Source organism: Rhincodon typus, chromosome 33 (genome assembly GCF_021869965.1).
Source record: "Rhincodon typus isolate 14 chromosome 33, sRhiTyp1.1, whole genome shotgun sequence".
Taxonomy (NCBI): domain Eukaryota; kingdom Metazoa; phylum Chordata; class Chondrichthyes; order Orectolobiformes; family Rhincodontidae; genus Rhincodon; species Rhincodon typus.
The window spans coordinates 24,793,112-24,809,801 of record NC_063364.1 but is presented as its reverse complement, the minus strand read 5'-3'; the positions used below and the strand labels follow the sequence as shown (position 1 = coordinate 24,809,801).

The 16,690-nt window shown below is 39.2% G+C and overlaps 1 protein-coding gene across 2 annotated transcripts in view; it reads left to right on the top strand.

Annotated features, from left to right (window-relative positions):
- The window catches only part of LOC109919449 (abhydrolase domain containing 2, acylglycerol lipase), an 84,267-nt gene that overhangs the window by 46,330 nt on the left and 21,247 nt on the right, over positions 1-16,690 (top strand). For both annotated transcript variants that reach the window (XM_048615873.1, XM_048615874.1), the window contains exons 6-7: positions 2,419-2,602; positions 15,291-15,383. In XM_048615873.1, the coding sequence (XP_048471830.1) occupies positions 2,419-2,602; positions 15,291-15,383 (277 nt within the window). The remainder of the gene's footprint in view (positions 1-2,418; positions 2,603-15,290; positions 15,384-16,690) is intronic.

The window sequence follows — 16,690 nt, the reverse complement described above, 5'->3', positions numbered from 1 at the left end:
TTTCTAATGTCTAAGAATTGGCTGAACTTAATATTCTCAAGTTTAGCCTTGATTCTCCTGTTGTAATGTTGAGAATCGCCTGCTATTGCTTAGGGGGATGGGAGCGAAATGCAAGCATAAATTTTCTTGGTAATTCGTTCCGCAGTAATAGTTGAGCACTTGGATAATAAAACATGCTTTAAAGAAAAGGTACTGAAGGTAGTGTTCCTACTCAATGTAGTACCTTGTCTTTGCACTTTATTGGAACTCAAAATTTTGGAGCTCCTCAGAGTTGTACAGCACGGAAATAGACCCTTTGGTCCAACTTGTGCATTCCAAGCTGATATCCTAAACTGATCTAGTCCCATTTGCCAGCATTTGGCTCATACTCCTCTATTCATGTACCCATCCCAGTGCCTTTTTAAATGTTGTAATTATACCTACCTCTACAACTTCCTCTGGTAGCTCCTTCCATACACACACCACCCTCTGTGTGAAATAGTTGCCTGTCGGGTCCCTTTTTAATTCTTTCCCCTCCTCACCCTAAACCAATGCCCTCTAGTTTTGGACTCCCCTACCCTGGGAAAAATACCTTGGCTATTCACCTTAACTATGCCCCTCATAAACCTCTAAGGTCATCTTTCAGCCTCTGCTGCTCTAGGGGAAAAAAGCCTCGGCCTATTCAGCTTCTCTATAGCTCAAACTCTCCAATCCCAGCAACATCCTTGTCAATCTTTTCTGAACCCTTTCCAAAGCAGGGAGACCAGAATTGAGTGCAGTATTCTAAAAGTAGCCTAATGAATGTCCTGTGCAGCTGCAATGTGACATCCCAACTCCTGTGCTCAGTTCACTGACCAAAGAAAGCAAGTATGCCAAAAGCTGTCTTCGCCCTCCCTGTCTACCTGCGACTCCGCTTTCAAGGAACTATGCACCTGCACCCCTAGCTTTCGCCTTCCTTTCCTTCTGTCAGGCTTTCAACTCCCAACAGCTGACATTGGCAATAGGTTCTCCGTTTATCGCTTAGTCTGGTATCCTGCTCCAAGGACCTTGGCTGAATTCTCAATCTAATTATTTCAAACAAAACTTCTAACTAAACATGGTGTGATTGACTTGACCATGCTTTTGCATTATTTCTACCAGAGCAGTTGTCCTTTTAATAAAACTGTGTTCATGACTGTTAGTACTACCAACACTGTATCAATGCAGTAATCCTATTGAGGAAAAATGGTGAGATATTCCAGTACCCCTTTCAGTTCCATTATATTCTCAATATGTGCCAAAACAAATTGCCTCATTGCTTTATGGGAATTGTTGTTACACGTTATTGTTTTTACCCTTGCAGTGGTGATTTTCTCTTACTATCGATGCTGTGATAAGGCACTCGGCAAGCCTGCTAAGGTGTCTTTGTGCAGATGTCTGGAAGTTTTATTAATCTGTTCTCTATGTTCAGTTTGACATTGAAAAGGCATTATCAAGAATAGACTTTCTGGAGTATTCAAATGAATAGTTTGTGCTTGTCACAATATTTTTTACACTTGCATGTGCATTTCTTGACTGTTTTAACTTCAAAAAGGCAAAACAAAATTAGTTTCCATTGCAATGTGTTAATATTGTGATTCATTGTTTGTGATGGGAACAAATTACCTGAAGTGGATTGTCAATTTTTGTGTATTACACATTAACACAAATATATTTATTGAAATCTCAGTAATTGTTGGCTATAATATGATGCAGAATTATACCAACGGCATGGGTTCAATCACGTCAGTTATGATAGCCTCCCACCTTCATTGCACTGATGCTTGATGCAGAGTAGTGCCGCTAAGCTATATACCACTTATCACTCCCTCACAAAGAAAGGTACCTCTGGTCCCTGATGGACTGTAGATAATTACAATGTACATTATTGTAGAAGGTATACTTGTGTAAACTTCAGAACTGCACTTTATCAACAGCACAGACTTCAATCTGGGGTAGCAAATCTTTGAATACCTGAATATATTACTCTGTTACTGACAGGGAAAATATTTGCACAAAAATAATGTGGCTAAGGTCTGGTCTGCCAACTGGGGCATTCTCTGTTTAGTTTCTAGTGTTAGTACAACATTGAAAGACTGATCAAAAACCGCTGCTGGTCTGTGTTTACTTTTGGTCGTCCATAGTAAGTGAAACCAAAAACCTCTTTAAAAATGAATTCCCAAGTTGAACAGTATAACAACTTTTGACAGTGAATGGATTTCCTTGAATTTGTTTCTAAACTTGAGAATACCATTCATATTTCTAAATTGCTCGGATTGCCAGTCTGCAGTTAGCATCTATAAAAACGGGGGAATAGAATGAATGTGGATTTAAATATTTGAACAAATTATTTTAAAATCAGCTCTTTCAACTTATTTTAGTGCTTTGAAATTTAACTGAGGATTTTTTTTTTTTTTGTAGGTTGTACATGGGAGTTTGGTGCCATGGTAAATTACGTAAAGAAAACATTTCCTCAGACCCAGCTGGTGGTTGTGGGTTTCAGTCTTGGTGGAAACATTGTTTGCAAATATCTTGGAGAGAATCGAACCAATCAAGAGAAGGTTCTTTGTTGCATCAGTGTTTGCCAAGGCTATAGTGCTCTTCGGTGAGTTGTTTCAAAATGAAATATGCTTTTATACATTTTTTTATTAAATTGCAAAAACTCTAGTTTGAAGTGTTTAAATGAATTCAGCAAGGCTAAATATTGAATATGGTGTGGTACTGAGCCAAACAAACCACATGTTTTCTATAGAGATAGTGGGAACTGCTGATGCTGGAGAATCTGAGATAACGGGGTGTAGAGCTGGATGAACACAGCAGGCCAAGCGGCATCAGAGGAGCAGGAAAGCTGACGTTTCGGGTCTGGACCCTTCAGAAATGCCCATTAACAAGCTCTACACCTTGTTATCTCAGATTCTCCAGCATCGGCAATTCCCACTATCTCTCTGAATCAATTTTAACCCCACTGCAAAGCTTCTTCTAAGGATGCCTACCTTGAAGAAGTTACCCTCCTCCCTCCAGAAAGGCCTCTGGATCTCTCTCCCACTGCAACCCTCTTGTAATCTCTTCGGCCCTGAAACTGCTCGACCACATCCTGAAGCAAACCAGGTACTACAGCCACATTGCCTTTCTTAGTACCTGCCTATGGAACCAGATCATCCCCAATGGACTACAGTCTACATTCAGGCCTTCCGAATTTGGCCCCAACCACGCCGACCGCTGCACACAGAACATTCAGATCCTCAAACGTTTCTCTCTGCGACAAACCCATTTCTGAAGAAGGGTCCAGACCCGAAACGTCGGCTTTCCTGCTCCTCTGATGCTGCTTGGCCTGCTGTGTTCGTCCAGCTGTACACCTTGTTATCTCAGTTGTTTTCTATGTCAGGTGTTCAGCAAAAGTAGCATTTAAACTTTAACGTTGGCTTGTAGATAGCACAAGGATGTAGTGGTCATTCAGAACTCCAAGTTAATCTTCTTAGGGACATGGGTTTGAATATCAGCATGGCAATCCATCTTAATTGTTCTCTGAGCATTTAAGCCCATGTTCTATGAATTTTTTAAAGTGATTGATTGATTGATTGTTCAGACAGTTATTGAACAAAATTTGGCAACAAAACATGAGATATTGGGCCACATGGCCAAAAGCCCATCAAAAGGTGAGGTCTTAAGTCTTATCTTGGAGGAAGGAGAAGCAGAGAGGCTTAAAGGAGAAATTCAAGATCTTAGGCTAAAGGAACAGCAGCAGTGATTTGAGAAATTGAAATTAAAATTAAAATTGGGTGTTTTTAAGAAGCCAGGATTCACGGTGATGGGCAGGTATCCTTGAGAGCTGCAAACCTGGAGAAACTTGGTGATGACAAGGGATGAAACCATGGAAGTATTTCTAAAGAATGAGAATTTTAAAATCAAGATATTGCCTGGCTGGCAGACTGTCAGTTAGCATAGGGTAATGGACAGTGATACATATTAGAATATGGGTAGCAACATTTCGATGAAATTATGGAGGGGAGGATGTGCCCTGAGATGGGGTACTGGTGAAGGTTTGGAAGAGTTGGGGAGCTTTTTTTCCAGTGTTAAAGAGATGGAAACATGTTGTTTAAGTGGTAACATAGATTCAGAAGCTTTTCTGGCAGTCAAATATGACACTAATATTATGAACAACCTGTTTCAACCTTGCCCTGTTGCCATGGAAAGGGATAGAGTTGATAGCTAAGAAACAAATTGTAGGAGAGACTAAAGCCAATGTCTTTGATCTTCCTGACCTTTAGTTTATGTTCTCATTGTTATTGGATTACAAACAGGAGATCATGGCAACTTGAAATGCAGTGGATGGGTATGCAAAGTTGATAATGAGGTAGAACTGGGTGTCATCAACAGATATATGCAAACTAATTATCTTTGGATGATGTTATGTGGAGAAGCAACATGTATTTGAGAAGTAGGAGGGAGCCAAGAACACATCCTTGGGAAAACACTAGAGCAAATGGTGAGTGAGCAAATAAGCTCTGCAGGTGATTCCCTGGCTATAACTGAATAATTGAGAATTTAAGAAAACAAAACAGACTTCTTGTATGACAAGACTCTAAAGATTATAAGGTATGTAAAAAATCAGGGCTCACTGGAGCTCTACACTCTTGAAGAACAAGTTTACGCTTGTATTTAAGGCCAGTCATAATGAATAGGGCTTTGTAAAAAGAGCTATATGGCTTCTAACATCCTGGAGTTACAACATAGCTCCTTTAGGAGGGAGGAGGAGGCAAAAAAAACCAAACTCTTAAATTGTGTGTGTTTTTCATAAGAATCCAAATTTCATCTGAACTGTTAAATTCTCTAATACTTCAAGCATCGTTTTTTTTTTGCCCAGACTTTACCAGTTAACTTTTTTAAAAAAAAAACTGAAGTTTCAGATGTTGCAGATTCATAAATTCTAGTTTATTGCCCTACTATAACCCCCATGTTGTGTTAGATCAATTTTTTACATTACTTTTTAGCCTGCAAATAAAATTGCTGTCTGTAATAAAAAATAAGCAATGCTTGGCATATCAAAGGTTCTAGTAAATCAAAGAACTGTAGTTAAAGACAGTATATTTAGAATGTCTTAAACACTTAGGACTAAATTAAAGACTTTATACTGTAGAACCTCAGATAACAACATTGAAGTTATAAATTAACTGGAATAAAAACAAAATGCTAGGAAAGCTGAAAAAGTTTGGCAGCATCTATGGACGGAGAAAACGTATTAATGTTTTGGGTTTAATGAGTTTTATTCAGAACTGAAGGAAGAAGTGATAGGTTTTTTATAGTAGAGAAGGTGGGAATGAGCTAGTGATACAGACAGAAAAGAGGTTGGAGGCCAAAAGAGGTTAGAGATCACAAATGTCAGAACAAAAGGTAAGTGAGTGGTTCTGAGAAGGGGTCACCAGACCCGAAATGTAAAGTGTTTTTTTTTCCTTCACGGATGCTGCCAAATTGCTGAGCTTTTCCAGCAACTTTGTTTTTGTCCTGATTTACAGTATCTGCAGTTCTTTTGGTTTTTACTTTGTAAAGTGAGTGCTAATGATCATGGAGGAGTAGAAGAATATAGGTCAGTTCTGCTGAAAGCAAAGCCAAGAAAACCAGACTGTCTTTTGGGCAGATGAGAATCTAAGTGCAGGGCAGATTCTTGATCTGAAGTTGGATTAAATGTGGAGTTCAGAAGTATGTAAAGTCCCTAAACAGAAATTGAAATGATGCTCTTCCTGCTTGAGTTCAGTGCCATGCAGAGACACACAGCAACAGAACAACTAGGACAAAAGTATAAGCATGGGAGCAAGATGATATTAAAATAAAGATACCAGAAATTCTGGCCATGTTTGTGGACTGAGTAGAGGTGTTCTGCATTTGATCCCTCTGGTGTAAATTGTTGCTTTATCTTGAAGAACTATTTTGGGTTGTGGTTTGTAAAGAGCTGAAACAGTAAGTATTTCATCTCCTGTGATTGCATGGAAGAGTACCATGGGAGGTTGAGGGTGATATACTAGTGGACCAAAGTGTGTAACAGAGGAATTGTCCCTTCGTAATGTTGACAGGATGTGGAGGTGCCGTGTTTGACTGGGATGGACAAAGTCAGAAGTCCCACCACACCGGGTCATAGTCCAGCGGGTTCATTTGAAATCACAAGCTTTGAAGTCACCTGACAAAGAGGCTACGCTCCGAAAGCTTGTGATTTCAAATAAACCTGTGGACTACAACCTCGTGTTGTGTGACTTCTGACAATGTTGACAGAAAGGTAGTTGTGTTTGGTGATACCAGGCTGGAGGTGGCAGAAACGACAAAAGATGATCCTTTTGAATCCTTTGTTTTTGTTATAAATTAACTGGCCAGCAGAGAACCTGTGTGTGACTTTTGCATTTCTCACTTGGTTTTATGTTTTAGAACAAGTACGTTGTCTTTTTTTCAAAGAAACCTTTGCAGAAAGCAAATCCAATGCCTATAGTGCCATTCTGGAGCATTGAGAAACTTGAGGTCTAATTAAAATTAAGAAACTCTAAATTTTTGCCATTGAGTACAAATGTAAACATCATCCCAGCAAAACAATCTGAATCTTGTTTTGATCTTTGCTGTTAAACCACTCCCAGGCTTGCTGTTGAGCAAACTTCAGAATAGGTCACGTTATTCCCTTCTTTGTCCTAAAGTTAAAGCTCCTCCTCCTCCTCCTCCTCCTCCTCCTCCTCCTTCTTCTTCTTATGGGGGTGGGAGGATCCATAGTAAATCTTTTTAATCATTGGAATATTGCAGCTTTATAGTCTGCTCAGTACACATTAACATTCCCCAGATTTGAGGTATTTACGATTTTAATGTTCACTGTGTGTCTGAAATATGTAGTTATTTAAGATGCAATATCCATTGTTTTTCTCTTCTGTGCCTTTACTCTTGGATTTCTGTTTCAATTAGATATCAGATCCTTTGCAATTGTCCTCAAAATTTCTTTTCCCCAATGCTCCGGAATGGTGTTATAGGCATTGGATTTGTCAACAGTTGTGCTGTAAATGTTCCATTTGACCTCTTTTATCTTTAGAAGTGAAGACAATTAATTAAGAGTTCTATCTGAATCCAGGTTAATGTGATTCATTCCCTCATAGGGAGAGGGTACAGGAACCCATTTTAAGATCGGGTTATAAACTTCCACAAAAATCAATGAATATCACAGATTGTAAAATTTCTGTGCGGAACAGAGAGAAAAGGCTCCTTGACTATCTGCATATCATAATGAGATGCAGGAGAAAGATGGAATAAACCAAGGATTATGAAAGGCAACCAAGTCTGTATCAACATTTGCATTACTTTCCACTCCTTTCCTCTCTATTTAGTAGTAATGTAGCTTTGTCAAATGTGAACAGTGGCATCTTTTGCATTTTTGGAACCATCAGGCAACAGTTCAACTCTGAATTCTGAATACTTCCAACAAAGTAACGCATCTAGCATTTGACTGAAATATCAGATGTTCTTAGATTGAGGCTACAATTCAGTCTTTGAGTCTTTCGACTGAGCTGATGTTATTTCAGTATTTAACACTAGCACCGCACTGAAACACTGAGACCAGCCGTGTCTTGAACAGTTAATGCAGAAAAGGGGGATGGTAAACACCAACTAATTAAACTGAGTTTATTTCACTCAAAGTGAGACATGAAATGAAAGCATGTTAATTTAAACCAAGTATAGAACAAGTACAGTAATGTTTCAGCACTAACCTTCAGTCCCTGCTGAGGTGGCCCTTAATTTAAAGTTACATCTCAGCTGTTCCTTGGAGTGTTGTGGATTGTTGCATTTAAGATTATTTGATTCATCAGAAGCTTAATTGAATTTGGTTGAGACTATATTTTACATGGTAGCTAGGAGTTATTTATCCTAAACGAAAGTGATGATATTGACTTTGTGGTTGTATTCAGATTAAAACAGCAAATTAGGTGATTTTTAAATTAACATAATTTTAGAAAGTGTGCAGCAATGAGTCATAGTGGTACTTTAATTCATTGTGCCACAAAGTTATAGACTCTGACTTAGCATCTATAATATTGTGCATTGATGTATTTTCTTTGAAAACTGAGACATTTCCAGCACACACAGAAGGAGCTATTTGGCCCATTTTGTCCATGCCAGTCAACAAAGATCTGGCAATACTAATCACAGTTTGCAGCTTTTGACCCATACCCCTAGAGGCTATGGTATTGCAAGTGAATATCTAAATACTGCTTAAATGATTTGACAGTTTCAGGCTCAACCACCCTTTCAGGCAGAGAGTTACAGACTCCCCATCCTCTGAAAAAACAGTTATCCTCAACTTCTCCATTTATCTTTCTACCCCTTGCCTTAAATCTATGCTCCCTGGTTATTGATGCCTCTGCTGATAGGTAAAAAATATTTTCCTATCCACCCTATTTGTGCCCCTCACCATCTTGTACAACTCTACCTGTTGCATCCCCTCGCAACCTTTTGTTGCTCCAAGGAAGCAACTCCAGTACACTGCTAAAATGAAGTAATCTGAAAATACAGAAGACAAGCTGTCAAGTTGTGTCACAAACACATGAATCTTTGTTAAACTACAAATCACACAACATTAGACATTTTTCTTTCATCCGACCATTACAGAAATAACCAAGGCTCTGCTGCTCTTCTCAGTAGTGCTGACAAAGTCTTCACTTGAAAGTTCCTTGCTTTAACCCTCTGATCCTTAAAGTGCTGACGCTTTATTCTTTGAATTTAATTCCCTGGTAGAATTAATTTTTCAATTGTGCAAAACTGAATGTAGCTTTATTGCATTTTTATTGATACTCATACTGAAATTTTTCAGGTTGGGATACTTCCTAGCTGTCAGCTCTTATGTCATTTTTGCTAGATCGCTAGAGATTTTTGCTCAGCGCAGTATTGTACAAAGCAGGATATGACCTCTAGTGATTGGATGAGTGAACTGCATAGTTGAAAACCATTTATGCCTTTGATTTCGTTACTGAAATCCTTTTTCCTCTCTTGTAATGCAAGTTGAATGGGTTGCCGTTATACTGAGATGCTGCCTTCATTCGTACAGGAAAAGGTTAGACATTATAAAGGAACAGTTTGTTCCTCTAATTTGTAATCATTGACCTTAAACTTTATGAACTCCTGGGGGAGATCCCTGCTTATAGCGCTTTTGTAATTAAATATGAAAGCCAAGCAATAGAACTTTTGTAGTTAGTATTTTTAATGAACAGTTGATCTATCATACTTGGCTTTAACTTTATTTCAGCATAATTCACTGTGTTGTATGAGAATGTAATAAAACTTGCCTCCTGGGCATTTGTTTAGCCTGTAACAATATACATGTTTGTAAGATTCAAACTTTGCTCAGAATTGGCATTTTTATGCATTGTAAAACTGGAATTTTTCATTCTTTACACCTGATATTCCTTTAAAATATCAGTAAGATGTATGTTCAAGACAAATTACCTCAGGTTTTCTCAAGATTGTGGTCAAAACCTTGTATGATTTCCACTTCGTACATTAATCATCTCAAATTGTTGCTAATTAATACCAGATTTTTGTTCTTGGGCCAACCATGGCTCAGAGGTCATACACTCACCTCCCAATCTGGTTTCCAGAACCACTCCAGAAATGCAACTACAACATCTGTTTGATATAAATACACTGGGTGCAAGAGTAGGTCAGAGGCTATTAACGCATATATATTGATTCATGCATTTATAATAAGAAAATAGCTTGGGGATAAAAGGATAAATGTACTTCCTCAGTTCTACACTGGATTGTCAGCTCAGATTTTTGAGCTCAGTGGAAACTTTGTCTTAATTCATTCATGGAATGTGGACTTTGGCTAGGCTAGAATTTCTAGCCCATCTTGAGTGCCCTTGAGCTGAAATTGGCGAGCTGCTTCTTGAAACACTGCAGTCTATTTGGTGTAGTTACACCCGCAATGCTGTTAGGGAGAGAGTTCCAGGACTTTGACCCAGTGATACTGAAGAATGGTGATACCTTTCCAAGTGGTGAGTGGCTTGGAGGGGAACTTGCAGGTAGTGGTGTTCTCCTGTGTCTGGTGCCCTTGTCTGTCTTGATGGTAATATTTGTGGGTTTGGACTGTGCTGTCTAAGGAGCCTTGGTGAATTTTTACAGTGTATGTTGAAGATGGTACACACTGTTGTTACTGTGCACACTAGTAAGCTAGTGAATATTTGAGATGCCAGTTAAATGGATTGCACTGTCCTGGATGATATCCAGCTTCTTGAGTGTTGGAGCTGCACTTGCAGGCAGGTAGGGGATCTTTCATCAGACTCCTGATTTATGCCTTGTGGACAGACTTTGAAAAGATAGGAGGTGTTACTTGCTGCAGTATCCCTAGCCTCTGACCCACTCCTGTAGCCACTGTATTTATATGACTAGCCCAGATCAGTTTCTGGCCAATGGCAACCCCCAGAATGTTGTTGATAGGGGACTCAGTGATGGTAATGCTTTTCAATGTCAAGGGATCACAATCTTCTGCTCAGAGGAGAAGGTTTCTACAACTTAAACCAAAGCTGATGCAAGTTTGAAATTCATCATTAAAGTGAACAAGATCAGTTTGCATTTTTGCAGCACCTTTTTAACATAGGGCATTTTACTAAGATCCTTGAGGTTGTAGACTTGCTCGCTGAGCCAGTGTGTTTGGTTGCAGATGTTTCGTCACCCTGCTAGGTAACTTCATTAGTGTGCCTCCGGTGAAGTGTTGGTGTTCTGTACCACTTGTTATTTATATACCTCGGTTTGCTGGGGTGGTTGGCATTACTTCTTCTGGTTCAGTGGCAAACCATTGAAAAACAGCCGGAAGTAATGCCAACCACCCCAGCAAACCGAGGCATATAAATAACAAGCGGGACAGAACACCAATGCTTCACTGGAGGTGAACTGACAATGTTACCTAGCAGGACGATGAAACATCTGCAACCAAACACACCGGCTCAGTGAGCAAGTCTGCAACCTCATTCACAACCGGAGCTACAAATCTTCTCCAACTTTATACAAGATACTTCATAAGAGCATGATCAGACCATACCCATAAGAAGATAGTAAGGCAGGTGAATAGGGAGGTAGCGTTTTAATAGGTGTCTCAAATCATGCATTTGGGGAGGGAATCCCAGGGTTCAAGGACTGGTGGCTAACCGCTCGTCTATTGATGACAGATCACTGAAAATTGGGGATGTGTAACAGACCAGATTTGGATGTCTCTGGACATGGAAATGGAAGAGATTCCAAAAATCAGCTGGGTTTGAGGATTTGGAAACTAGTAAAAGAATTTCAAAATCTTTTTTTTAAAAAAAAATAAAGTGGATGGGAACTTTTTAAAAATAGTTGTAGTTTTTTCAATGCTTAACCTTAAGTGCCCTTCCACAGTAAAAGTGCATTTTGCCCTGTCTGAGTTTTATTTTCCAGCTTGGCCTTTCCACTCCCTAATAAGACAATGTGTGAGATTATTAATGTTCTATTAGGATTTGCTCCAATACTGACTCAAGCAGTCAGACTTAATTTTAAATGGATTTAGAGAGACACAACACCTGAAGCTCCAAACATTATTCCATACTGATTAGTCAAGGCTAAGGTAACTTGGGTGCTAAAAATAGCAATTAGGATTACTCTGAGAAATGTCAAAAGGTAGAGTAGCAGTATGGAATTGGATTTCAGTTCAAATGGTTGTGGTTGAAAATCCCTTTAGATTGAAAGTTAGCAAAGTTTAAAAATAGCAACGTAGAATGCATCAAGTGCAGTTCTGAAAAGATGATAGTAAATTACTGGAGCAGAGAGCTCCTAGCTCTGGCTGATCAAACAACCAGTGCTAGCTTTCTTCTAGCATTGTAGTAAGGGGCATTGTTTAGCTGGACACTTTGTATTGCAAATGGCTCGTTGGTAAGACTGAAGAAACAAGCTTGTAGCTGATTGGCCAAAAATGTTGACATGTTAAATTTTTCACCCTGTTTAGAAGATTGTTCTATGGAAGACAGCCTGAGATGTCCTGTCATGCATTTAAGAGCACAATGTTCTGATATTGGAATGATAAGACAAATAATAATAAGGTCTTGAGACTGAGCAGCCTCTCATTTTAGGACATGGACATGAAGAAACAGAAGGAGCAGTTTGCTAACTTAGCACCAGAGATGCACAAGCTGCAATTTTTCAGGCATGCCATAATTTGACTACTGAGGTAGAAAGTAGGCAACAGTCTTGCCATACACAGGCAACCAGTAGAAAAAATTTGAAGTTTCTCTGTCTGGCTTCTGATGACATGTCAACAGTTGGAGGAATGCTTTTGTGTCCCGGATCAAAGGGAGCAACCCAGCTGGGTTTGCCTGAGATCGGGGAAACAAGACAGAGTTTTATGGTGACACGAGGAAATGAGCAAGGAATACGTTTTCAGAAAATTTCATGCAAACAACATAATGTCACTTAACCAGGGCTGGCAATTTGACAATAGGCTAAAATTGCAATAGGACAGGTGGGAGGGATAGCATAGTGTGGTACGAGACTAGCTGGAAGTACTGCAAGTCTGTTCTTTCTGCAAGACATACGCAGTCTCAATAATAGATTCTTTCTGATTATTTACTGCTCATTCTCAGTAATGCTGCTGTTTAAAATGAGAAAACTGCCTCTGGAGGATGACAGGTCTGGTTTCTAAAGGCTGGTATTCAAATATAAGGCATGCTCATCAGCAGTTTCCTTCTCCAGTGCCAGGCATGTGCCGCCTTGAATAGTGTAATTTATTAACTTCCCTCTCCTGCCAGCTCATGGTTTGGGCATCCATTTGTGAAGACTCAAGAATGACTGTTACCATTATAATCCACTATTTATCCACTAATGCCAGGGTTTCTTCAGATGAGGGAAAGGTGCAAGATTGAACATTGAACTTGTCGCAACACAAATGCCAGGCAATGACCATCTCCAATGAGACATTTAACCACTGCCCCTTGACAATCCAGGATGTTGCCATCACAGAATTTCCACTATCAACATTGACCAAAAGCTCAACTGGACTTGCCACATAAACAGCGGCTACGCGAGCAGGCCAGAAGCTAGGAATACTGTGGTGGGCAACTCCCCTCCATGACTGTGCAAAACGTGCCCAGCATCTGCAAGGCACAAGTCAGGAGTGTGATCAAATACTCCCACTTACCTGAATGGGTGCAGCTCCAATAACACTCAAAGGGTTGACAATCTCCAACCCATTTGATTGGCACCACATCCACAAGCATCCACTCCCTCCACCACCAGTGCTCATTGGCAAAAATATCTACAAGATACTCAGCAGAAATTCACTAATGATCCTTAGACAACATCTTCCAAACTCGTGACCACTTCCATCTAGAAGGACAAGGGCAGCAGATACATGCGAGTATCATCACCTGCAAGTTCCTCTCCAAGTCACTGTCAATCTTGACTTGGAAATATATTGCCATTTCTTCACAATCACTGGATCAAAATCCTGAAATTCCCTCCCTAAGGGCATTGTGGGTCAACCTACAGAACATGGACTGCAGTGGTTTGAGAAGGCAGCTCACCACCACTTTGAGGAGCAACTAGGGACGGTCAATAAATGCCAGCCAGCCAGCGATGCCCATGTTGCACAAGTGAATTTAAAAAGAAAACACTTTCAAGGGCACTGTCTCTTTGAAGAACATTAAATTGATGCCCCCATCAGCCCTTGTAGATGGACACAAGAATTCTGTCACGAGTGAGAAGAGCAGGGGTCTTTAGATTCTGATATGATCAGAAGGGATAAAACATTTTACATTGTATTAAAATAGAGTGGCTGGTTTAACAAACATTCATTAAACTAGTGGCACAACTTGAGAATAAGGCTTCTGTTTCACGTTCAATGACCTAACTTTTACCTTAGACTATCGTTCTCTTGTTTTGAATATTCGATCAAAACATGCACCTAAAAACCGAGTTTATTTCCTTGAGTCTCAACAAAACTTGGAGACTGATGCAATACACTTAAATAGCTGCTGTGTTTGATGTGGAACAGTGATAACTTACTCCTTGCTCTGTCTCCAAACTATTCCAGAATTATGAAAGTTTCTGGTTTGACATCTATTATTAACAGCTAAAAATCATTTAGAACAAGAATAGCTGCCTAATTCTCTTTATTGCTACAAGTGGATTATATTCTGTGGGAATTGACTTTCTTTAAATTGAGAAAACCAAAGATCAGGCACTGACAGATACAAATGAAAATGTTGACTTTTGAAACTTTCCGATCACCAAAATCAACTTGATATACAGGAATAAAGATCTTTCCCAATAGTATAAACTGAACAATCTTGAGTGATAGAGTGAATAAGGAGAAGCTTGTAAAATTGGAAGGTTTCTGAGAACAAATGGATTTAAAATCTTGGTTAGTGGAAGTAACTTTTCCCAAGGTACTTTGGGCCCCATGAACTTCTGTTGTCTGACTTTTGAATGCTGCCAGATTTACGTCATGAGAGGGTAGCAAGTTTGAACAGGCTTTTCATTTCATTATATACATAACTAAACTTCTTTGGTTAATTATGAAAATTAATTAACCCAATTAATGAGACACTTCAAGTTATTTTTTCACTTCCACACTCTTGGACAATTATAACAATAATAACTATTTATAGTGGAGCTGTTGCAAGGCATTTTGTGAGTGTTCCTACTGAACCTAACTGAGTTTTATTAAGCCTGTTGTGGTACTCCCAGTTTGTGTTTGGTACACTGACTATCAGTCATATTATACATCGCCTGTAACAAAAAGAAATGAGATTAGTGGAGTTCTAGTGATAAAATTATGCATATCTTCAGGTCACATCTCCTATACACTGTATGGGGCAGGGCTGGAATAGGGTGAGAAGGGATGGAATGAAAAGGGTTTCCATAGTTTTTAGCTTCCAGAAAGAATTAGTTGAAAGAATACTGGAATAAATCTTAATTTTGAAATAATCCAGTTACAAGATGTAACGCATTGTGCAAAAAATTTGGACTTGCAGTGTTAGTAGTAGCATCAATAGAATAAATGCCCTGTAGAAAGTATGTGAGGGAGAGAGGTTGAAGGCTAGAGAAGGGTGCTTAATGGACAAGAAGCTGCTCCTAGCCTCTAATGATGTTTTCAAGAATTTCCTGATGTGTGATTCAAATCTTGGGCAAACTTTCAGTGATAAATTATCACTGCTTTTTGTTTTACCTTTGGAACGCTGAAGTCGTTGTTAGATTTAAACAGCAGTCTGTAAGTTGTGTTTTATATTTTGATTTTCTTGCCTAAAATATTTTCTTTTGCTTAGGGCACAAGAAACATTCCTCCGCTGGGATCAATGTCGGAGGTTTTACAACTTCCTAATGGCAGATAACATGAAAAAGATTATTTTGTTTCACAGGTGATTATTTTAAATTTATGTTGGCTATTCGTATGTTTATTGTGATTATTGAATATATTCTATTTAATAAGAGTTGCAGAGTATTCGCAGATCTCTTTTTGAGAAAAGACTAACCAGATAAGCTGTTACATAATTGTAGTGACCAATCTTTAACCTATTTTAGGCTTAAGAAACCATTTTCTTGAATTCTTTTCATTCTTACTTTGTAATGCACCTGTTTGCGCTTTCTTAATCAAAGTTAATGTAGATTTTCAACCATAAAAATGCACACTTAAAAATGTAAACTGATTTAATATTTTGCTCTCTATCATTGTAGTGCCCTGGGCCCTCGAACTACAGGTCTTTCAACATCAATAATGATGCCAAAGTAAACATGTTGGATTTGCTAACATCAATGCTTACATATTGCTTTGTCACTTTAGTTTACTTTGGTACTGGTGTCCTAGTTGCCTGGGAGTTGCTAGCACGCCTAGCCATAAACAGTAAAAGCAACACTTGTTGTTTGGCCGAGGGAAGATTTTTGGTATTATTTGAACTTTTTTTTTTTAGATTTTGTAATTTCATCATTATTATTCCTAGAATCCCTACAGTGTGGAAACAAGCCATTCGGCCCAACAAGTCCACACCGACTGACCAAAGAGCATCCCACCCTATCCCTGCAACCCTGTACTTCCCCTGGCTAATCCACCTAGCCTGCACATCCCTGGACATGAGGGGCGAGTTAAGCATGGCCAATCCACCTAACCTGCACATCTTTGGACTCTGGGGGAAAAGTGCGGAGCACCCAGAGGAAACCCACACAGACACTGGAAGAATGTGCAAAGTCCACACAGTTGCTTGAGACTGGAATTGAATCTGGGACTCTGTGAGGCAGCATTGCTAACCACTGAGTCACCATGCCACCGGTATAGTCAACAAATACTGTCTCCCACTTTTTGTTTTAGGTAGGGGTCCTATGCAATCAATTAAGACCCGTGTGAAAGATTCCTCAAATGCAAGAATTAAGGGTGCTCGTTTTATTACTGCCTGAGGTTTTCTAAATACTTGACATGTATGACATGTCCGGCAAAATTCAACCACATCCCTATGCAGTCCAGGCTTAAAAAAAATTGGATTTTGGCTAGAGTTTTCCTTGCTCTTAAATGGCCTGCTGGTAATTCATGGGCAACCAACAACCAGCAACATCTTTCTGTAACCCACTGGTAAAACAATTTTTGATAAACATCTGCCTGTTTCTCATCCACCTGAATAAGTGATTGGTCTCTATTCCCTCATCAAGATGTCATTTTTAAGATCGTAACATTCTG